At 45.0% G+C, this 25,659-nt stretch overlaps 1 protein-coding gene across 1 annotated transcript in view; it reads left to right on the top strand.

The window, feature by feature from the left end:
• LOC126210114 (uncharacterized) overlaps positions 1-25,294 on the top strand; it is an 86,895-nt gene extending 61,601 nt beyond the window's left edge. Inside the window, exon 7 of the mRNA XM_049939258.1 lies at positions 23,675-25,294. Coding sequence (XP_049795215.1) covers positions 23,675-25,161 — 1,487 coding nt within the window. The 3' untranslated portion in view covers positions 25,162-25,294. The remainder of the gene's footprint in view (positions 1-23,674) is intronic.
• Positions 25,295-25,659: the final 365 nt, after the last annotated feature.

Raw genomic sequence — 25,659 nt, 5'->3', positions numbered from 1 at the left:
ATTCACATGAGTACTAAAAGAAATCAGCTAAATTTCGATAACGCGATAAGTCACACAAATGTGAGGGCTGTAAATTCAACTAAATACTTAGGGATTATAATTACAAATAACCTAAATTGGAACGATCACATAGATAATATTGTGGTAGAACAAACCAAAGACTGCGATTCATTGGCAGAACACTTAGAAGGGGCAACAGGTCTACCAAAGAGCCTGCTTACACTACGCTTGTCCGCCCTATTCTGGAGTACTGCTGTGCGGTGTGGCATCTGCATCAGGTGGGACTGACGGATGACACCGAAAAAGTACAAAGAAGGGCAGCTCGTTTTGTATTATCGTCGAATAGGGGAGATAGTGCAACAGACATGATACGTGAATGGGAGTGGCAATCATTAAAACAAAGGCGTTTTTCGTTGCGACGGGATCTTCTCATGAAATTTCAATCACCAGTTTTCTCCTCCGATAGCGAAAACATTGTGTTTGCACCCACCTATATAGGGAGAAATGGTCATCACGGTAAAATAAGAGAAATGAGGGCTCGCACAGAAAAAATTTAGTGCTCGTTTTTCCCGCGTGCCGTTGGAGAGTGGAACGGTAGAGAGACAGCTTGAAGGTGTTTCATTGAACCCTCTGCCAGGCACCTTATTGAGAATAGCAGAGTAATCTCGTAGATGTAGAAATACATGGTGTCCCACTCAAATCTCACTGATTTCAAAGACCCAGGAAGAGAAGACACATTAGATACAATGAAAAATGCACCACATTGTAGAGCATCTCAAATAATTTATTTGTTTATCATGAATACACCTCTACATGTGAACCACTTGTAGCACGAAGAATATCTACATTCAATTTCTGGCCGAGTTCTTTGTAACATTTCCTCTGTTACTGTTGCAATCGCATTAGTGATACGATGTCGCAACGCAGGAATGTCGTCCGCTTTGGGCGCATACACTCGGTCCTTCACGAACCCTCACATGAACAAACCAAGTGGCGTAATGTCGGGTGGACGTGGTAGCCAGGCAATGGGTCCTCCATGTCCGATCCAACGATTGGGAAATTTATTATCCAGGAACTTGCGAACATCCGTTGACCAATGCGGCAGAGCTCCATCTTGTTGAAAAATGATGTTGAGTTGCAAGTCTTGTATCAGAGGGTACACAAACTGCTCTAGCATGTCCATATACAGTGACTCATTCACTGTTTGTTCCGCAAAGAACAACGGTCCAACAATGCTGTGGTGCATTGGCCAGCACCAGACGTTTAGTTTAGGGCTATCACGAACATGTTCAATGACAATGTGCGAATTTGCAAACCCCAAATCCGAACATTATGCCTATTAACCCTTCTTGATAGATGAAAGGTTGCCTCATCTGAGAATAAACATTTTTCCAGGAAGCTGGCATCCATATCAATAAGCTGCAGTATATCCACAGCAAATTGTTATCGGCATGATTGGTCGTTTGGCGTCAGATGTTGCAGAATTTGCACTCAGTAAGCAGACATACGAAGACGCTGGTGAACTACACGATGCAATGTTGATCGAGGTACATCAAGTTGCCTAGATGCTTGACGAATTGACTTATGTGGGCTTCTGAGAAACGTTTGTCTGATGTCATCCACCGTCTCTTCTGAAACTCCGTAAAGTGCACCGCCAGGATGTTTACGAATACCTTCTGTTTCCAGAAACTTCCTATACCATTCCTTAACTGTTTTCACATCAGGTGGATCACATTCATACGCACGACGATAATTTCTTTACACAGTAATCGGCGATTTTGTTTCTGCAAACCACACTGTGGAGTCGCCATTTTCACTTCATGCGACCATGCTGCGCTCTGGCGACGATACTTTGCACTTCTGACGCGGGAATACAAATTCTTTGAGATCCTCTACAATGTGGTGCATTTTTCACTGTCGTATCTACTGTGGTTTATCTCTCCTGGGGCCTTGAAGTCAGGGAGGTTTGAGTAGGACACCCTGTGCATCAAATAAATTAGCAAAAATTTAAATTACAGATTCTGTAACAGGACACAAAATTCCATTTGTCTTTTCACTAAAACCAAACGAATTCTTTGAACTCTATAAGCATTATAAATCACCCCAGAGGCACTTACTGGATTCGACAGTAGTTTTGTCTACCCAGAAATCGGTATCACAATAAGAATAGCACTTCAAGCGTCAAAAGTCTCTCTATATACACTGAGGCGATGAAAGTCATGGGGTGCCTCCTAATATCTTAGTGCAGCAACTCGATGCGCCATGAACACAACTATTCTTTGGGAGTCCCCTGCAGAAATATTGAGCCATTCTGCCTCTGTAGCCGTCCATAATAGCTAAATTATGTGCAGAATTTGCAGAATTTTGTGAAAGAACTGATCTCAACGTTACGCCCCACAAATGTTCGATGTGATTCATGCTGGGTAATCTGGGTGCCCATATATGCACTCCAATTGTCTTGAAAGTTCTTTAAACCAAGGGCCAACAGTTGCAGTCTGGCGACATGGCACATTGTCATCCATAAAAACTGCATCTTTGTTTGGGAACATGATGTCCATAAGTAGCTGCAAATGGTCTCCAACTAGCTGAGCATAACCAGGACCCAGTGCATTCCATGTAAACACAGCCCATACAATTATGTAGCCACCACCAGATTTCACAGTGCTTTCATCTATTTCATCTACATCTACATCCATACTCTGCAAGCCACCTGACGGTGTGTGGCGGAGGGTACCCTGAGTACCTCTATCGGTTCTCCCTTCTATTCCAGTCTCGTATTGTTCGTGGAAAGAAGGATTGCCGGTATGCCTATGTGTGGGCTGTAATCTCTCTGATTTTATCCTCATGGGCTCTTCGCGAGATATACGTAGGAGGGAGCAATATACTGCTTGACTCCTCGGTGAAGGTATGTTCTCGAAACTTCAACAAAAGCCAGTAGCTTGCTACTGAGCGTCTCTCGTGCAGAGTCTTCCACTGGAGTTTATCTATCATCTCCGTAACACTTTCGCGATTTCTAAATGATCCTGTAACAAAGCGCGCTGCTCTCCGTTGGATCTTCTCTATCTCTTCTATAAACGCTATCTGGTACGGATCCCACACCGGTAGCTTTGTAAGTAACATATCGGATTGTCGCAGCGGTAACACCGGTTCCCGTCAGATCACCAAAGTTAAGCGCTGTCGGGCTGGGCTAGCACGTGGACGGGTGACCAACCGGTCTGCGAGTGGGGTGCACTCAGCCCTTGTGAGGCAAACTGAGGAGCTACTTGATTGAGAAGTAGCGGCTCCGGTCTCGTAAACTGACATACGGCCGGGAGAGCGGTGTGCTGACCAGAGGCCCCTCCATATCCGCATCCAGTGACGCCTGTGAGCTGAGGACGACACGGCAGCCGGTCGGTACCGTTGGGTCTTCCAAGGCCTGTTCTGACGGAGTTTACTTTAGTTCTTTTAGTTTGTTGGCAACATGTGTCCACGGCATTGTTGGGTCAGCGCCAGATCTACTGAAATCGGCACTCATCTGACCAGGTCACGGTTTTACAGTCGACTAGGATCGAACCTATATGGTCAAAAGACAAGGAGAGGAGCTGAAAGCGATGTCGTGCCCTTAGAAAAAGTACTCGCGACGGTCGTCTGCTGCCATAGCCCATTACCGCCATATTTCCCCGCACTGCTCTAACGGACCGTTCGTCGTAAGTCCCACAATGATTTCTGTGTGTTGCGGTCTGTTAGCACTGACAACTCTACGCAAACGCCGCTGCTCTCGGTCGTTAAGTGAAGGTAGTCGACCACTGCGTTGTCTATGGTGAAGGGCAATGTCTTAAATTCGGTATTCTTGGCACACTTTTGGTACTGTGTATCCAGGAACACTGAATTCACTAAATCTGTATGTCTGCATATCACTATTTCGGGACTGTTTGTTAACTAAGTGTAAAGCATATCCTTAGCACTCAGTGTTAACTGATAATGACAAATATTAAAGATGCGCAAACCTAGAAAATACACACACCATTTACGCAAATCTCTCACAAACGGAAATACACAAAATTCTGTCCCAATTATTACTGAGTTTATTTCTAACTCAGCAATGTTCTTATTACTGGAAAAAAGAAGATTAGGTTTTAATGCCTCGTCGACATCGAGATCATTAGAACCAGAGTACGAGGTTGAGCTGTGTCAAGATGTGGAGACAAATCGGCCGTGCTCTTTCAAGGGAACCAACCCGGCAGTTGCCTGGAGTGATTTGGAGAACCTAAGCCGGGATGTTCGTATGTGGATTTGAATGAGAGTACAATTTGCGCCGACCGGTGAGGCGGAGTGGTTCTAGGCGCTTCAGTCTGGAAACGCGCGACCGCTACGTTCGCAGGATCGAATCCTGCCTCGGACATGGATGTGTGTGATGTCCTTAGGTTAGTTAGGTTTAAGTAGTTCCAAGTTCTAGGGGACTGATGACCTCAGATGTTAAGTCCCATAGTGCTCAGATCCATATACACTCCTGGAAATGGAAAAAAGAACACATTGACACCGTTGTGTCAGACCCACCATACTTGCTCCGGACACTGCGAGAGGGCTGTACAAGCAATGATCACACGCACAGCACAGCGGACACACCAGGAACCGCGGTGTTGGCCGTCGAATGGCGCTAGCTGCGCAGCATTTGTGCACCGCCGCCGTCAGTGTCAGCCAGTTTGCCGTGGCATACGGAGCTCCATCGCAGTCTTTAACACTGGTAGCATGCCGCGACAACGTGGACGTGAACCGTATGTGCAGTTGACGGACTTTGAGCGAGGGCGTATAGTGGGCATGCGGGAGGCCGGGTGGACGTACCGCCGAATTGCTCAACACGTGGGGCGTGAGGTCTCCACAGTACATCGATGTTGTCGCCAGTGGTCGGCGGAAGGTGCACGTGCCCGTCGACCTGGGACCGGACCGCAGCGACGCACGGATGCACGCCAAGACCGTAGGATCCTACGCAGTGCCGTAGGGGACCGCACCGCCACTTCCCAGCAAATTAGGGACACTGTTGCTCCTGGGGTATCGGCGAGGACCATTCGCAACCGTCTCCATGAAGCTGGGCTACGGTCCCGCACACCGTTAGGCCGTCTTCCGCTCACGCCCCAACATCGTGCAGCCCGCCTCCAGTGGTGTCGCTACAGGCGTGAATGGAGGGACGAATGGAGACGTGTCGTCTTCAGCGATGAGAGTAGCTTCTGCCTTGGTGCCAATGATGGTCGTATGCGTGTTTGGCGCCGTGCAGGTGAGCGCCACAATCAGGACTGCATACGACCGAGGCACACAGGGCCAACACCCGGCATCATGGTGTGGGGAGCGATCTCCTACACTGGCCGTACACCACTGCTGATCGTCGAGGGGACACTGAATAGTGCACGGTACATCCAAACCGTCATCGAACCCATCGTTCTACCATTCCTAGACCGGCAAGGGAACGTGCTGTTCCAACAGGACAATGCACGTCCGCGTGTATCCCGTGCCACCCAACGTGCTCTAGAAGGTGTAAGTCAACTACCCTGGCCAGCAAGATCTCCGGATCTGTCCCCCATTGAGCATGTTTGGGACTGGATGAAGCGTCGTCTCACGCGGTCTGCACGTCCAGCACGAACGCTGGTCCAACTGAGGCGCCAGGTGGAAATGGCATGGCAAGCCGTTCCACAGGACTACATCCAGCATCTCTACGATCTTCTCCATGGGAGAATAGCAGCCTGCATTGCTGCGAAAGGTGGATATACACTGTACTAGTGCCGACATTGTGCATGCTCTGTTGCCTGTGTCTATGTGCCTGTGGTTCTGTCAGTGTGATCATGTGATGTATCTGACCCCAGGAATGTGTCAATAAAGTTTCCCCTTCCTGGGACAATGAATTCACGGTGTTCTTATTTCAATTTCCAGGAGTGTATATAGTACAATGTGCCAACCACTATACTGCCTGGCTAACTTCGTATTACTGCGATGCTGATCAACTTAAAGGGTTTCGACAAATAGCAAGCAGCAGTATAAACTAGGCTATCTTATGGAAAGCGCGATAAGGGAACTCAATAGCAAAACTGAAATGGTTCAAACGGCTCTAAGCACTATGGGACTTAACATCTGAGGTCGTCAGTCCCCTAGACTTAGAACTACGTAAACCTAAGGACATCTTACACATCATGCCCGGGGCGGGATTCGAACCTGCGACCGTAGCAGCAGCGCGGGTCCAGACTGAAGCGCCTAGAGCCGCTCGGCCACAACGGCCAGCTCAATAGCAAAACACAGGGGTTTTCACGAACCGTGCTGGACACTTTGGTAACGCTCTCAAGAAATAACGCCCCGTTTATTTTTGCCACGACCACCAACCGAGGTAGCAGGAAACAGGCCTAGCCAAACTCCATAGTGTTTGGGAAGTGGCGACTCTCCAGTAACTGCAGACATGCTTTCCAAAGTAAACATCCGCCATCCATATGTGGCGAGCAGACCTCCACAGCTGTAGCTGAGACAGTGTAAGGGAATAGCTGGCAGCTCTAGCGCCCGTTGCCAGCTTTCAGCTGCGAAGCGCCATTGGCTGCTTGAGAAAACAGAAGACGTCTACACAGCTGTGTCTACAGTGAGGCGTTCCCATAGAGACGTTTACAAAATTGCATTACGTTATTGGCTGAGGCCAGCCAGCAAAGTTGTCGCACACAGCCCACTGATGCTATCAGGGATCGATTAATGCCGACTCCACCATAGCGAGCTCAGGCTCAGATCCAGAGACTCTGCGTCCCGGACAGACAACCCCCAGAAAAACACATGCGTCAGCTGCACACGCAGATAAATCCCCGGTCGTGGCAAACTGAGCGTGCCACCTACCGACAGACCAGGAAAAAAAAATTGTAGCTTTATGTCGTCGTCGTTGTTGTTGTTGTTGTTGTTGTGGTCTTCAGTCCAGAGACTGGTTTGATGCAGCTCTCCATGCTACTCTATCCTGCGTAAGTTTCTTCATCGTCGTTGTTGTTGTTGTTGTTGCTGTGGTATTCAGTCCAGAGACTGGTTTGATGCAGCTCTCCATGCTACTCTAACCTGCGTAAGTTTCTTCATCTCCCAGTACCTACTGTATAAGGAAACCCAAAGGCGTTCTGCAAGCAGAGGTATTAATATGAGCATATTCACAACTCACAAAATTTTAGTGTTTTTATAGTAGCAAAGAAACAGTTTTTATATGTGACAAAAATGTCGCTGTTGCACCGTTTGACGGCTAGGGGCCCATGAAGGTTTTACTAACGACTGTCTAACATACTCAGAACAACCACATGCCCCATGCGTAATGGTTGTAGCCTCAGCCAAACTAGTAACCAGCTCTTCTGAAATGCTTATTCCAGTCTTGTATTCCAAGTGCTTTATCTACCCCTACCAAGACAAATCCATAGGAGTTCGGCAGCATCTATAAAACTATTTTCATCACACAGCAGTATGAACACCACTGTGAACATCATTAGTGTTTCAGTGGTTGTCAACCCGATCTCCACTGCCCACGACCAAGTGTTCCAGGTTTCATTATGGACGGTAGGCAGGAAGGATTTTAAAAATATTTTAATTCACTTTTGGTGCGACTGGTAGCCGCGTGGTCTAGGGCGTCTTGTCATGATCCGCAAGGCTCCCCCCGTCGGAGATACGAGTCCTCCCTCGGGCATGGGTGTGTGTGTCGTCCTCAGCATAAGTTCGATTAAGTGTTCCGAGACTGTTACCTGAAATGCTCCTCCATGATACTGACAAGAGGGAGATTGAGTTAATAATTAAATCACTAAAGACCAAGAACTCTCATGGATATGACGGGGTATCTAGCAGAATACTGAAGTATTGTTCCACGTATGTTAGCTCAGTACTTAGCCATATCTGTAACTTTTCCTTTAGGAGTGGTCGGTTTCCTGACCGATTAAAGTACTCGGTAGTGAAGCCACTTTATAAAAAGGGAGACAGGGATAATGTTGACAATTATAGACCTATTTCTATGCCATCGGTGTTTGCTAAAGTTATCGAGAGGGTTGTATATACAAGGTTACTGCAGCATTTAAATTCACATAATTTGCTGTCAAATGTACAGTTTGGTTTTAGAAATGGCTTAACAACTGAAAATGCTATAGTCCCTTTTCTCTGTGAGGTTTTGGACGGATTAAATAAAAGGTTGCGAACGTTAGGTGTGTTCTTTGATTTAACGAAGGCTTTTGACTGTGTTGACCACAAAATATTACTGCAGAAGTTGGAACATTATGGAGTAAGGGGAGTAGCTTACAATTGGTTCGCCTCCTACTTTAAGAACAGAAAGCAGAAGGTAATCCTCCGCAATATTGAGAGTGGTAATGATGTTCAGTCCCAATGGGGCACTGTTAAATGGGGCGTTCCCCAAGGGTCGGTGCTGGGGCCACTGCTGTTTCTTATTTATATAAATGATATGCCTTCTAGTATTACAGGTGATTCAAAAATATTTCTGTTTGCTGATGACACCACCTTGGTAGTGAAGGATCTTGTGTGTAATATTGAAACATTATCAAATAATGTAGTTCATGATATAAGTTCGTGGCTTGTGGAAAATAATTTGATGCTAAATCACAGTAAGACTCAGTTTTTACAGTTTCCAACTCACAATTCAACAAGAACTGACATTTTAATCAGACAGAATGGGCATGTTATAAGCGAGACAGAACAGTTCAAGTTCCTAGGCGTACGGATAGATAGTAAGCTGTTGTGGAAAGCCCATGTTCAGGTGGTGGTGGTGGTTAGTGTTTAACGTCCCGTCGACAACGAGGTCATTAGAGACGGAGCGCAAGCTCGGGTTAGGGAAGGATTGGGAAGGAAATCGGCCGTGCCCTTTCAAAGGATCCATCCCGGCATTTGCCTGAAACGATTTAGGGAAATCACGGAAAACCTAAATCAGGATGGCCAGAGACGGGATGGAACCGTCGTCCTCCCGAATGCGAGTCCAGTGTGCTAACCACTCATGTTCAGGATCTTGTTCAGAAACTAAATGCCGCTTTATTTACCATTAGAACAGTATCTGAAATAAGTGACATTTCAACACGAAAAGTAGTATACTTCGCATATTTTCATACGCTTATGTCATATGGTATTATTTTTTGGGGTAATTCTTCTGATTCAAAAAGGGTATTTTTTGCTCAAAAACGGGCTGTTCGAGCTATGTATGGTGTAAGTTCGAAAACCTTTTGTCGACCCCTATTCAATAGTCTGGGAATTTTGACATTGCCCTCACAGTATGTATTTTCTTTAATGTCGTTTGTTGTTAGCAATATTAGCTTATTCCCAAGAGTTAGCAGCTTTGACTCAGTTAATACTAGGCAGAAATCAAATCTGCATGTGGAATGCACTTCCTTGACTCTTTTGCAGAAAGGAGTGCAGTATTCTGCTGCATCCATTTTCAATAAGCTACCACAAGAACTAAAAAATCTTAGCAGTAGCCCAAACACTTTTAAGTCTAAACTGAAGAGTTTCCTCATGGCTCACTCCTTCTATTCTGTCGAGGAGCTCCTGGAAGAGCTAAAAAATTAAGCAAATTCCGGTGTTAAATTCTCGATTTTCTTTATTTAAACTAACGACTTGTCACCTGAATATGTTTCTTATATTTCATTTTATCTGTTTCTACAATCGTGTTATAATTTCATGTATTGACTCGTTCCATGACCATGGAGACTTCTCCTAAATGTGGTCCCACGGAACAACAAATAAATAAATAAAAATAAATAAATAAATAGTGTGTAACCTTAGGGACCGATGATCTTAGCAGTTTGGTCCCATAAGACCTTAACACAACTTTTAAAAAAAAGGAAAAAAAAAATAATAAAATTAACTTTTCATAAAACTTTGACATGAAGTACACTGTGTGATCAAAAGAATCCGGACATCCCCAAAAACATAAGTTTATCATATTAGGTGCATTGTGCTACCACCTACTGTCAGGTACTCCATATTAGCGACCTCAGTAGTCATTAGACATCGAGAGAGAGCAGAACGGGGCGCTCCGCAGAACTCACGGACTTTGAACGTGGTCAGGTGATTGGGTGTCACTTGTGTCACACGTCTGTACGCGAGATTTCCACACTCCTAAACATTCCTAGGTCCGCTGTTTCCGATATGATAGTGAAGTGGAAAGCGTATAGGCCGACCTCGTCTGTTGACTGACAGACTGCCGACAGTTGAAGAGGGTCGTAACGTGTAATAGGCAGACATGTATCCAGACCATCACATACAAATTCCAAACTGCATCAGGGACCACTGAAAGTACTATGACCGTTAGGTGGGAGGTGAAATGGTTCAAATGGCTCTGAGCACTATGGGACTTATAACTACTTAAACCTAACTAACCTAAGGACAGCACACAACACCCAGTCATCACGAGGCAGAGAAAATCCCTGACCCCGCCGGGAATCGAACCCGGCAACCCGGGCGTGGGAAGCGAGTGGGAGGTGAGAAAACTTGGATTTCACGGTCGGGCGGCTGCTCATAAGCCACACATCACGTTGGTAAATGCCAAACGACGCCTCGCTTGGTGTAAGGAGCGTAAACATTGACGAATGAACAGTGGAAAAGCGTGTGGAGTGACGAATCACGGTACACAATGCGGCGATCCGATGGCAGGGTATGGGTATGGCGAACGCCCGGTGAACGTCATCTGGCAGCATGTGTAGTGCCGACAGTAAAAAGTCGGAAGCGGTGGTGTTATGGTGTGGTCGAGTTTTTGATGAAAGGGCTTGCACCCCTTTTTGTTTTGCGTGGCACCATTACAGCAAAGGCCTACACTTATGTTTCGAGCATCTTCTTCGTTCCCATTGTTGAAGAGCAATTCGAGGATGGCGATTACATCTTTCAACACGATCGAATACCTGTTCATAATGCTTGAAATGTGGCGGAGTGGTTACAAGGCAATAACATCCCTGTAATGGACTGGCCTGCACAGAGTCCTGACCTGATTGCTATAGAACACCTTTGGAATGTTTTGGAACGCCGACTTCGTTCAAAATGGTTCAAATGGCTCTGAGCACTATGGGACTGAACATCTGAGGTCATCAGTCCCCTAGAACTTAGAACTACTGAAACCTAACTAACCTAAGGACATCACACATATCTATGCCCGAGGCAGGATTCGAACCTGCGACCGTAGCGGTCGCGCGGTTCCAGACTGAAGCGCCTGGAACAGCTCGGCCGCACCGGCCGGCGCCGACTTGGTGCCAGGCCTCACCGACGGACATCGATACCTCTCCTCAGTGTAGCATTCCGTGAAGAATGGTTGTCATTCCCCAAGAAACCTTGCAGCACCTGATTGAACGTATGCCTGCGAGAGCGGAAGCTATCATTAAGACTAAGGGTGGGCCAACACCATATTGAATTCCAGCATTACCGATGGAGGGCACCACGAACTTGTAAGTCATTTTCAGCCTGGTGTCCGGATACTTTTGATCGCATTGTGTATTTGGTAATTAGTTATTTTATATGCTTTAAGTTCCTGTAACTCTGCTTTATAAATTTTACGAATTAGAGTTATTTTCCTAATTCATATGTAATCGTTACCTTGGAACAGGTGCGTGGCTAGAAAATGTTACTGGTAATAGAGATACGAAAGTGGCCAGTAGGTGAAAATGTTGACTACCCATGGAATAAATCTTCACGGACAGCTATCAAGCAAATGGTCCACCTGTGACATTTATGTCATACAAGGAAGTGTTTCTATCTCTTCTAAGCGCACTAAAATTTTGTGTAGATAGTTTTTTTTGTGCCCTATATACAAACGGCTTCTTCTAATTAGTGTTGTTTTGTAAATTTCTCATACATGAACTGTATATAATATATCCCATAGATTCCATTTTTATTTAATGAATAAAATTTCGATCTCTAATTTAACAGTTAATTAATAATGTTTTGACATTTCGGCCCCTAATTGAATAGTTTGTAGAACCGACGCTTGCAACTGACTGCGAAACGAGCCCCTGCCGTCAGCATACATTTCGCGTAGGGACCACGGAGATAAGATATGAGAAATTAGGCCTGATACGGAGGCACATACATAGTCGTTTTTTCCTCGTTCTATTTGCGAGTAGAACGACTAGCTGCGGTATAGCGTCCTTACGCATCGCACCTTACAGTGGCTTGCGGAGTAAGCATATAGATGTAGACAGCTAATTGCACAAGACAACTTGCCAATATTTTTGATATAAATGTCATTACTCTGAACTACAGTAAATCTGAGAAATATCTGTGTGGATGTGTGATAACAAGTGCGGATCGTTCTCAACGACTCTCATGTGACTGCATGGACTTGAGAAAGAGGGCTCTGTCCACCGAAACACAGTGTACTAGGCTGCCTCAGTAATCAGTCACGAATTATGATATACTACATTTAGCCCTGTGCAACCAGGTACTTGAAAATACATAGAAGAGCTAAAGAAACTGGTCTAGGCATGTGTATTCAATTACAGAGATATGTAAACAGGCAGAGTACGGTGCTGCGGTCGGCAACGCCTATAAAAGACAACAAGTGTCTGGCGCAGTTGTTAGAGCGGTGGTAGGTTATCAAAATTTAAGTGAGTCTGAACGTAGTGTTATAGTCGGCGCACGAGCGACAGCACACGTCATCTCTGAGGTAGCGACGAACTGTGGATTTTCTAGTATGACCATTTCACGAGTGTGACTTGTGTGGTGTCACCGCCAGACATCACACTTGCTAGGCTGCGGCCGCGGTCCGTTAGTATACGTCGGACCCGCGTGTCGCCACTATCAGTGATTGCAGACCGAGTGCCGCCACACTGCAGGTCTAGTCTAGAGAGACTCCCTAGCACTCGCCCCAGTTGTACAGCCGATTTTGCTAGCGATGTTTCACTGTAGACAGACGCTCTCATTTGCAGAGACGACAGTTTAGCATAGCCTTCAGCTACGTCATTTGTTACGACCTAGCAAGGCGCCATATTCAGTTACCATGTCTTCTGAACAGATAATATTGTGACTCATGTACCGTCAAGAGCGACGTTCATCATTAATGGATTAAGGTTAAGTATCAAACGAATTACGTCCGCTTTCTGAATTCTAATTCCTCGTCATGTTCCAGACCTCACGTCAGTATAGTTCTTCCCTCCTCACGCCAGCCTGCGTGAGCTAAAACGCGTGCATTTCGGACTCCACTACTAACATGGTGTTGGCTCTTCTGCCAGCACAACAGCTTGAATATCAGGAATCCGGTAAAACATCAAATCTCTGACTTCGCTGCGGCCGGAAAAAGATCCTCGAAGGACGGGACCAACGACGACTGAAGAGAATCGTTCAACGTGACAGAAGTGCAACCCTTTCGCAAATTGCTGCAAATTTTGATGCTGCACCATCAACAAGTGCCAGTGTGTGAACCATTCAGCGAATCATCATCGATATGGACTTTAGGAGCCGAAGGCCCACTCGTGTACCCTTGATGAATACACGACACAAAGCTTTACTCCTAGCCTGGGACCGTCAACAACGATATTGGACTGTTGATGAGTGTAAACATGTTGCCTGGTCGGGCGAGTGTCGTTTCAAATCGTATCGAGCGGATGCACATGTACAGGCATGGAGACAACCTCATGAATTCAAGCTGGTGTAGGCTTTGTAATGGTGTGGGGCGTGTGCAGTTGGAGTGATATGGGACCCCTGATACGTTTAGATTCGACTCTGACAGGTGACACGTACATAAGCATCCTGTCTGATCACCTGCATCCATTCATGTCCATTGTGCATTCCGACAGACTTGGGCAATTCCAGCAGGGCACTGCGACACCCCACATAACCCGAATTGCTACACAGTGACTCCAAGAACACTTATGAGTTTAAACACTTCCGTTGGCCACCAAATTCCCCACACGTGAACATTATTCAGCATTTCTGGGAAGCTGATAAGAAGAGATCTCCACCCCGTCGTACTCTTACGGATTTAGGGACAGCCCTGCAGGATTCATGGTGTCAGTTCCTTCGAGCACTACTGCAGACATTAGTCGAGTCCATTCCGCGTCGTGCTGCTGCACTTCTGCATTCACGTGGCTGTGCTACCCAATATTAGGCAGGTGCACCAGTTTATTTGGCTCTTCAGTGTAGCTTCTAACTGAAATAATATACGTATAAGCACTGTTAAAGTTGACGCATCTGACTGTCTTGCTATCATAAGGGATTCCCTAATTCTTAAGTAATTCTCATATGTATGCGTGAAATTCAAAGTATGGGAAAATGTATACGGAATCGCTCGCGTTAGAGAAACGTGTGGGTAACATGAACTCTAGCTGATTGGAATTAATTGCACCGATATACAAAACTTATAACCATTTAAAGCTGATTGCACTGTGAATTATCTATCGTATACTTTCATAAATAAATCGTGCTGTCTACATAGGCTAATTTCCTTTAAATTTAATAATGGATTCTATACTGAAAATAAAACTTTTCGCTCTACGGTCGTGTGTCAGCTCCAATAGTAAATTTACTTAAGTAAACTTGTTACGTAAAGAAAGTTAGATCCAGCGAAAACTACTATCTTCTGTTGTATCTGTTTGATAGTGTATCACGATTACGTTACAACTAAGACCACCGATGTAATTTACCACCTTTACTGGCTTTCTTCTATTTTTCTGTTGCGATCAAAAAAAGTAACTTTTTACACTTTTGTGTATCTTCCCGTTTAAGAGAACTTTTTGTAATAAACGAATTATTCGGATAGAACATCCGAAGTATGCTTCTCATTTAGTTTCAATTAAGAATAACAGTTTTCCTCTTGACAACTAGACACTCGTAACTTCATTAATCTCTTTATGACAATTTCATCGCAGTTACAATTATATGGAAAATGTTGATTATCTTTGCCTTCCTTAGGACGACTTTTTCCAACTGCTGTATACTTAACGCCTTTCCTCTTTGTTTCAAATATAAGCCGTAGAAGCGAAATCGTAGTAGCGTACGATTACAAGCAAAAAATTTACAATACCACTGACGGACAGCACTAAAAAACAACACAAAACAAAAAAGAAGGAAAAAAGGAGCTAGGTGCCACCATCACTTTTAACCACACAATTTTACATTTGTTCAAAGTTCACACGTTCTGCAGGTTTTGACATTAGCCGTCCCATTACAGTCCCTAGGTTGAGTGGTCACTCGACACGACGAACAACAATACGTAAGAGCTATGTGGTACATTCAGTGTTCGTGGTCTATATCTAAAAAACGCTAGGGCGTATTATCGCTGTAGGAACAAGCGAATCTTCCGTGGATATACACTAGGATCTATCACAATAAAGTAACACTCTCGGGTTACTACGTTCAAGACCCAAAACACGAATTCTCCATCAACAAAACAGCCACAACAACAGGCCCCTCCAACCATCTCGGAATTCTGACGATCTAACGCGCCAATCAGACAAAATTTGCCACGATATCCCTCAGGAGCAGTCCAACAACTCCAACAGTCAGTGCAGTGCCAAGACGAATAAATGCTTACATAAGGAGCAAAGATTGTTATTGATTTGCTCAATTTGTGAAGCTATTGCTCTTGAATAAATAGCCCAATTTTCCTGATCTTTACATGTATATCACATCTACCGATTTCTGTCCCATTCGGATAATTCCTTCGTGGTGCGTGTTTTTTTTTTTTTTTTCTTCTCATACGTGTAATCGTTTAATGTATTGATGCAGTTGCCTTATATGGCTTTTAAAAATTATTTTGGCAATACAGAATCAGTCAAAGTCCATGTGTTGATAGTTCCTTGGACTCAGAAATCCCTTCTACTGCATTTCCAACGTCATATCAAAGTTCATCTTCTGCAGCAGGTCACTTCCAGCTCATATAGGACTTACCCAATACATTAACTTACGATCTGTTTTTCTCGATACTTGCAACCACACTGAGGTATAGTTCACCGTAGTTGATAAATAATCATGCCTATTAACAATTTTTAGATCACACACCTTTGTTTCTTTAGCCAACCTGGTCGATAGCGAGTTGCTGACGACACAATAGTGACTCTGGTTTCGTCATCGAGTACCATTTTTAAACCGGCATCGCTAAGGTATAATTCATCGTAGTTGACAAATAATCACCACTATTAACATTTGTTTAGATCATGCACTTTTGTTTCTGTGCCAGCCTGATCGACTTCCAGTCCCTGATGACACAATACTGACTTTGGTTTCGTCACCTAGTACTATTTTAAAATCGACATCGCTATGTGATGTCACTTCTGGGTTGTTAATTGCTCTGACCTCTTTTCAAATGGTTCAAATGGCTCCGAGCTCTATGGGACTTAAACATCTGAGGTCATCAGTCCCCTAGAATTTAGAACTACTTAAACCTAACTAACCTAAGGACACCACACACATCCATGCCCGAGGCAAGATTCGAACCTGCGACCGTAGCGGTAGCGCGGTTCCAGACCCAAGCGCCTAGAACCGCTCTGATCTCTTTTGCCAGTTTCATTTGTTACTTCTGTTTCTGCCGTCTCTCTTGATGGTCATTTATTTTCTCAGTCGAAATTTTCCGGCTTTAATTGAGAGTTTTGTCTTTCTGCCACGATCCCTTGCAGTAGAAGTAATTACCTCAATTCTCAGGTTACCTTCCATTCGGAAAGTGGATGCACTCAGCGACTGTATGTGAGTTATAAAGTCTCTCTCACTCATACACACACACACGGTATAAACATCGTAAACAGAAGTTAGTCTCGAACACATACTTCGTTAGGTTGGCAACAAATAGGTAATCATACCAAAGAAGATGAAACACGTAATGGAGTCGCAATATTTACGTTGTGAAAAACAGTGTACGACGAAATACACTCCTGGAAATGGAAAAAAGAACACATTGAAACCGGTGTGTCAGACCCACCATACTTGCTCCGGACACTGCGAGAGGGCTGTACAAGCAATGATCACACGCACGGCACAGCGGACACACCAGGAACCGCGGTGTTGGCCGTCGAATGGCGCTAGCTGCGCAGCATTTGTGCACCGCCGCCGTCAGTGTCAGCCAGTTTGCCGTGGCATACGGAGCTCCATCGCAGTCTTTAACACTGGTAGCATGCCGCGACAGCGTGAACGTGAACTGTATGTGCAGTTGACGGACTTTGAGCGAGGGCGTATAGTGGGCATGCGGGAGGCCGGGTGGACGTACCGCCGAATTGCTCAACACGTGGGGCGTGAGGTCTCCACAGTACATCGATGTTGTCGCCAGTGGTCGGCGGAAGGTGCACGTGCCCGTCGACCTGGGACCGGACCGCAGCGACGCACGGATGCACGCCAAGACCGTAGGATCCTACGCAGTGCCGTAGGGGACCGCACCGCCACTTCCCAGCAAATTAGGGACACTGTTGCTCCTGGGGTATCGGCAGGGACCATTCGCAACCGTCTCCATGAAGCTGGGCTACGGTCCCGCACACCGTTAGGCCGTCTTCCGCTCACGCCCCAACATCGTGCAGCCCGCCTCAGTGGTGTCGCGACAGGCGTGAATGGAGGGACGGATGGAGACGTGTCGTCTTCAGCGATGAGAGTCGCTTCTGCCTTGGTGCCAATGATGGTCGTATGCGTGTTTGGCGCCGTGCAGGTGAGCGCCACAATCAGGACTGCATACGACCGAGGCACACAGGGCCAACACCCGGCATTATGGTGTGGGGAGCGATCTCCTGCACTGGCCGTACACCACTGGTGATCGTCGAGGGGACACTGAATAGTGCACGGTACATCCAAACCGTCATCGAACCCATCGTTCTACCATTCCTAGACCGGCAAGGGAACTTGCTGTTCCAACAGGACAATGCACGTCCGCATGTATCCCGTGCCACCCAACGTGCTCTAGAAGGTGTAAGTCAACTACCCTGGCCATCAAGATCTCCGGATCTGTCCCCCATTGAGCATGTTTAGGACTGGATGAAGCGTCGTCTCACGCGGTCTGCACGTCCAGCACGAACGCTGGTCCAACTGAGGCGCCAGGTGGAAATGGCATGGCAAGCCGTTCCACAGGACTACATGCAGCATCTCTACGATCGTCTCCATGGGAGAATAGCAGCCTGCATTGCTGCGAAAGGTGGATATACACTGTACTAGTGCCGACATTGTGCATGCTCTGTTGCCTGTGTCTATGTGCCTGTGGTTCTGTCAGTGTGATCATGTGATGTATCTGACCCCAGGAATGTGTCAATAAAGTTTCCCCTTCCTGGGACAATGAATTCACGGTGTTCTTATTTCAATTTCCAGGAGTGTAGTTGTATCGAGTGGCAAAAGAACAATATTCCACCACGAAAAAGAGTGAGAAACATGGTGAACAGTGCGTGGAAGGCGAGAACACAAAGATGTGATTATACGGCAGTGATAAAAGTGGTACTGCGACCTCCATACTAGATGTGAGGAAATGCAGATCAGCAAATCGCACGTAATTACTTTTTTTTACAATAAATCACGAAGTGATCTCTTTAATAATCTAAAACTAACAAAACTGTGTCGTCATATATACCACTGAAGACGCCTTAGAACAGGAGAAGGCGAAACGCGTCTGGGATAAATAAAGTAACTAGCAGCAGGAAAAGGCAGTTTTATTTACAAAACAAGTATTTATATGCTTGCTACGCAGGATGTACACACAAACCAACTTGTTAAATGTTTCAAAGCTTTACGGTCCTTCAGAGTAGTCACCAGAATTGTGTGTAACCAGTTGTCAGTGATGTGGAACTTGTAGGATAGTTTTAGCAGCGCCAGTTGCGTTGATAGATCGAGAGGAGCGGTCTATTTCCCGAATCTCTGTAACAGGTCTGAAACGATTGCCAAGTAGTGCTTCCTTCACGTTGTGAATCAAGTTGAAATCACAGGGGCTTAAGTCCTGTGACTGCGGTGGATTGCAGGCTGTGTTTCAAAAATGAACAGCTTAGACAAAGAAGCGGCTACAGTTTCTGCACAGATCCGCCCATCATTTTGCAGGAGAATGTCCGGTCTCGTGTGGCACAGCTTGCGACTGATTTGGTCGATCGATGGGGCTTGATTCCTGAGATGAAGGAACCTCTTTATGGCATTCGTTTCAGAACTGTCACAGAGATTCGTCAGGAAGCAGACCTCTCCACTCGGTGTATCAACACATCTGGCGCTGCCGCATGCGCCCTACGACTTCCACATTGCTGGCAAGGGGTTATACACAAGGACAAGAAAACTTCGAAACAAGTGTCTGCTTTGTGTAAGTTGTAAATAAATATTTGCCTCTATTAAAGTTCCAACCCTCGTAGTTCTTAAGAATGGACCTCAAATCATATATCGATAGGAAATGCGAAATGGCTGACAGCTTCAGTGTGGTGTAAGAACGCCAGCTCATCTTGTACTGAGGACACTGTAGGGCGACCATACTTTTTCGTGTGCAGCGCTTTTACGAATAATTTATAATTTAACCTGTGCCCTATTAGACCACTCTGTGCATTTACAACTCCCTATGGGATTCTGGAGTAACAGAACTCTACCATCTAGTGAAGAAGATGTATGAGACAGGCGAAATTCCCTCAGACTTCACGAAGAACATAATAATTCCAATCCCAAAGAAAGCAGGTGTTGACAGATGTGAAAATTACCGAACGATCAGTTTAATAAGCCACAGCTGCAAAATACTAACACGAATTCTTTACAGATGAATGGAAAAACTGGTAGAAGTCGACCTCGGGGAAGATCAGTTTGGATTCCGTAGAAATGTTGGAACACGTGAGGCAATACTCACCATACGACTTATCTTAGAAAATAGATTAAGAAAATGCAAACCTACGTTTCTAGCATTTGTAGACTTAGAGAAAGCTTTTGACAATGTTGACTGGAATACTCTCTTTCAAAATCTGAATATGTCAGGGGTCAAATACATTGAGCGAAAGGCTATTTACAATTTGTACAGAAATCAGATGGCAGTTAAAAGGGTCGAGGAGCATGAAAGGGAATCAGTGGTTGGGAAGGGAGTGAGACAGGGTTGTAGCCTATCCCCGACTTTATTCAATCTGTATATTGAGCAAGCAGTAAGGGTAACAAAAGAAAAATTCGGAGTAGGAATTAAAATCCATGGAGAAGAAATAAAAACATTGAGGTTGGCCGATGACATTGTAATTCTATGAGATACAGCAAAGGACCTGGAAGAGCAGTTGAACTGAACAGTGTCTTGAAAGGAGCATATAAGATGAACATCAACAAAAGGAAAACGAGGATAATGGAATGTAGTCAAATTAAATCGGGTGATGCTGAGGGAATTATATTAGGAAATGAGACACTTATAGAATGAGTTTTGCTATTTGGGGAGCAAAGGGTCGAAATAGAGAGAATATAAAATGTAGACTGGCAATGGCAAGGAAAGCGTTTCTGAAGAAGAGAAATTTGTTAACATCGAGTATAGATTTGTCAGGAAGTCTTTTCTGAAAATATTTGTATTTAGTGTAGCCATGTATGGAAGTGAAACGTGGACGATAAATAGTTTAGACAATAAGAGAATAGAAGCTTTCGAAATGTGGTGCTACAGAAGAATGCTGAAGGTTCGATGGGTAGATCACATAACTAATGAGGAGGTACTGAATAGAATTGGAGAGAAGAGGAGATTGTGGCACAACATGACTAGAAGAAGGGACCGGTTGGTAGGACATATTCTGAGACATCAAGGGATGACAAATTTAGTATTGGAGGGAAGCGTGGAGGGTAAAAATCGTAGAGGGAGACCAAGAGATGAATACACTAAACAGATTCAGAAGGATGTAAGTTGCAGTAGGTACTGGGAGATGAAGAAGCTTGCACAGGATAGAGTAGCATGGAGAGCTGCATCAAACCAGTCTCTGGACTGAAGACCACAACAACAACAACAACACGTGATTTCGACAGCCCTTATCAGTTCAAGAGTTTCTGCAAGCTTTTCTGTGATAGTATTTGAATATGAACGTGCACCAATTGTGCTTGTAGTTTTCTTACCAGCTACAGTTTTTGAGGCCATGTACGAAACAAAGGATGTTGCTTATTACTACAAAACATGAATAATCAATTATGATTTATTCCAAACATTAAATGACATGTTAAAAAATATTAATATTGAAAGAGTACGAATTAATAAGTGCTGTAAAGTTTAGAAGAGGACTGCAGCGTAGTTAGAATTGACTGTTGAAACTAGCAGTTGCAGCTGTGGAGAATGGAGCAAAAATGGCGGTACAAAATCATAGCTCATAGTATGTGGACGATGAGTTTCCTTCTTTCTAGTGATTGAATAATTACCCTTCATTATTTTAAGCAAGTTGATTCTTTAGTCTACATTTATATACCCACACTGTAATTAAAATTAATTTAAAACTGGTCACCTTTTCGCTGTCAGCGTAGCAAGTTTCAGGATAGTAACAAAATACAACAAACAACAACTTCAACCCAAGTGAAATGAAAATTAAATCGAAACCCTTAGCTGCCGACAGGTGTTGTTGATATACATCAACGGGGACAGCTGAAAATGTGTGGCCCGACCAGCATTCGAACCCGTGATCTCCTGCTTACATGGCAGACGCTCTGTCCATCTGAGCCACCGAGGGCACGGGGGAGAGTGCGACTGCAGGGACTTATCCCTTGCACTCTTCCTGTGAGACCCACAGTCCCAATTGTTCACAACCTACATTCGTAGTGTTCCTAATACGTATTTGCCCATTCACTCATTACTCGCGCCAGCCTAAGCTGACCGTACCCGAAAGAGTTCGGGCAAAGTGTGCGCATTCGCACAGAAGGAGTTCAGTGACCGGGTAGCCTTTAACTGTATGAAGATGGTATCTGTTCCCGAAAGAACAGATACCACTGAATAGGCAAATATGTACGAGGGTCACTCCAAAAGAAATGCACACTATTTTTGTAAAAATACAGTTATCATTCTGCATGTGTGAAAGTTTTACAGTGTGTAGATACATCCTTCCCTCTTGTTTTCAAACTTAGTTCAACCTGTTCCCGTGAGTGGCGCCGTCACAGCATGTCTTCGAGATGGCTGCTACACTTGACGTTCGTCAGAAGCGACGTACTGCCATAGAACTCCTGTGCTGTGAAAACGAGACAGTGGGAAACATCCACAAGAGGTTGAGAAAGGTGTACGGAGATGCTGCTGTCGATCGCAGTACAGTTAGTCGGTGGGCAAGCAGGTTAGGTGATGAAAGCCGGCACGGCAACATTGAGGATTGTCCTCGCAGCGGCAGGCCTCGTACTGCACACACCCGACAATGTGCAGAGAGTTAACGAATTGGTGACTGCTGACACACATCACAGTGAACGAATTGTCACGCTACGTTGGGATAGGGGAAGGAAGTGTTTGCACAATACTGAAAGTGTTGCCGTTAAAAAAGATTTGTGCCACGTGGGTTCCCAGGATGTTGACAGTGGCTCACAAAGAAACAAGAAAAACGCTATGCAGCGAACTTTTGGTACGAGAGTGGTGGAGATGAATTTCTTGGAAGAATTGTGACAGGCGATGAAAAATGGCTCCCTCATTTTTCACCAGAGACCAAGAGGCAATCATTGGAGTGGCATGATGTAAATTCACCCAAGAAAAATAAATTTAAAACCACACCTTCTTCTAGAAAATTTTGGCTACGATGTTTTTCGATTCCGAAGGACTCTTACTTGTGGACATCATGCAAAGAGGAACCACCATAAATTCTGATGCATGTGACGACACAGCAGAAACTTCAAGCTCGACTGAGTCGTGTTCGACCACATCTGCAAAAGCAGTATGTTTTGCTGTTACACGACAATGCACGGCCACATATGTCAAAAAACCATGGAAGCGATCACAAACCTCGGATGGACAACACTGAAACACCTGCCCTACAGTCCTGACCTGGCTCCATGTGACTATCATCTCTTTGGGAAACTGAAAGACTCTCTTCGTAGAACAAGGTTTGAAGATGATGACTCCCTTGTGCACGGTGTCAAACAGTGGCAGCAACAGGTTGGTCCAGAATTTTACCGTGCGGGTATTTAGGCGCTGGTTCCAAGATGACGTAAGGCAGTTGAGAGGGATGTAAATTATGTAGAGAAATGAAAATATTGTTCCTAAAGAATGTATCTACACACTGTGAAACTTTCAGACATGTAGCATAAAAGATGGATTTAAAAAAAAGTTGTGTGCATTTCTTTTGGAGTGACCCTCATATTAGGAACACTACGAATGTAGGTTGTGGACAGTTGGGAATATGGGTCTCACGGGAAGCGTGCAAGGGATACGTCCCTGCATTCGCACTATCTTCTGTGCCCTCGGTGGCTCAAACGGATAGAGCATCTGCAATGTAAGCAGGACATCCCGGGTTTACTTCTGGTCGGAGCACATATCTTCAGGTGTCCCCATTGATGTATATCAACAACACCTATCGACAGCTAAGGGTTTCGATTTAATTATCATTTTATTCTAGAGACGCTGCACGGTCATCAGTGGTAACTGTTCTTTCGGCAACAGATACCAGCTTCATATAATCATCGTAAGTGTCTGAGAATACTGAAGAACACTTATTCAATTCACACCAGCTGGCAGTGTAAGAATGACGTGCTTTGCTGAGATACTCATATATGGGATTGTTTGGTAGCAACATGCATAATACGATAACCGTTTATGGTGGAAAGTTGTCCGCATTTGTGGCACATTCAGCGTACGACGAGAACCACCACCCAACTGCTGTCATTGATCTTGCAGGCGAGGAGTGGCAGCTGGAGGACAAAAGCAACGCTACGCTGTCCGTGGACACTGGCTGCATGCAGCTGTTGGCCAACGCCCTGGACCACCCCACGTGCCCACTGGAAGACCTGCCTCCGGAAACCATTAAGCGGCGCGAGCAGTGCCGTGTGCAGCTGTGGCACGACCTGTCGCAGGGGTCGCCCCACATACCCGTCACCAGCTACCTGGCCTACACGCAGAGGGCCAACGTCAACCTCTGCCTCTTCGCCTGGATGACTGTCAACTCTGTCAGCATTTGCCAGGACGTCCCCTTCAGTATGATTCAGTCTGTGCGCGATGCCCGCTGCGTTTTCGGTGGTCCTGACGACCAACCCTGCCCGCAACTCAACGCAACCGACGCCGTCTGCTCTGTTTGCAGGGCTATTCTCCTCCTGAAGTGTCGCGATTTTGCTTCCACAAGTTATCTCGAGGCATGTCGCGCCCCCATGGACCACCGTGGATTTTACTCACCATACTGTGGATATTATGTACAGGGCAAAGACAAGCCGACAAACAGAATACTGAGCTACAAAGACAGTCTAAACAGTAGCACCTTGAAGTACAAGGATTTTAAAATCGAGGGCTTAGAACCTTTAGAAATAACGTTTGTAGCAATGAATATTCTCTTCCGATTTTTGACTGCCGCGGTGTACGTGTATCTTCCCAATTTACGTAACTTGCCCGGAAAGATATTCTTGTCCTTTCAGATAACAGGTATGGTCCAGATCTTGTTTTCTGAGGTCTTGTATCGTATGGCCGGTGTCCCCGACTTATCTACGACGGTGCAGATCGATAGCGCACTAACTCTTCTGAACTGTATCTGGCTCAACTCGTTCTGCTACCAAATGTACGCATGCGTTCGTCACCTCAGGCTTCCTAGCGACCTAGAACGTGCTGAAGTAAGGAAGGTATTCCGCCGTCAGCTGTTGTGTTCGCTAATACCCTGGAGCGTAGTACTGGCGGCAACCATTGCTTTGGAAAGAACGAGCGAATATTACCTGTTGCACAGTCGTATAATATTCATCGCGGGAATTTCTCTGTCAGTAACTTACAATATGGTTTGCCTTGGACTGGTGGGATACATGTACCGACGTACTCGTAATTCCATGCGGCAGCTCAAAATTTATAGTAAAGAGGCGTTTGGCTCAAAGACACTAATTCTTTACATGTCAGCTAAGACTGTCACTTTAAGTGGCATAGGTACGATTGTTAGAATTGGCTTCCACCAGGCACAAGGCATAGCGCAGTACGTGTACTATGTCCATATAGCTACGATGTTACAGGGTCCACTGCTTTTCGTTTTATTCGTTTGCAACAATGCAACTCTCCCTCTGCTCAGGGAGAGACTACTAGCACGGTGGAACCCCGATGTCATCGGTCCAGGACAAGAATTGTGTTCATCTGCCGAGAGAAATCTGGCAAAGAGAGTCAATGTACAGGCCGCGGCTGCGGAATCCACATTGTAATCTCCACAAGTGGTTTTTTTTTTCAAGGATTGTCTTCGTTGTGCTAAACCCTGTCATAAGTTATCAATGTAGAAGCTAGCTGGTTTGACAAAATTACTGTGATTCATGTAAAACTGCTTCCCTATTTTCTAATATGATCTTCATTTCTGCAATGACATTAAATAATTAATAAATAAAATTAAATCTATATGAAAATAAGATGTAAGTCTCTATTTCTTCTACCCAACAGGTGAAAGATTTACACATATATACCTTATTAACGTGCACTTCACAAATTAAACAAGAAAAATTTTGTGATATTAGACTATGTCAAAGACGAAGATAGTACAAGAACTTAATGTTAACCGCGAATTACTTTAAGTGCCGTTCTGTAAAGTGAAGGCAACAGAATCTACTCTTAGTATACACTTACAAGAACTTCGTCCTTTCTGCAGATTCTTGCGAAGCTTTTAACGCATGCCTATTTTTATCTTATGTTTAAAATTACATTGAGGCTTT

This window comes from Schistocerca nitens, chromosome 10 (genome assembly GCF_023898315.1).
Source record: "Schistocerca nitens isolate TAMUIC-IGC-003100 chromosome 10, iqSchNite1.1, whole genome shotgun sequence".
Lineage (NCBI taxonomy): Eukaryota > Metazoa > Arthropoda > Insecta > Orthoptera > Acrididae > Schistocerca > Schistocerca nitens.
The sequence above is the reverse complement of the archived record's forward strand: the minus strand, read 5'-3'. Positions and strand labels throughout refer to the sequence as shown.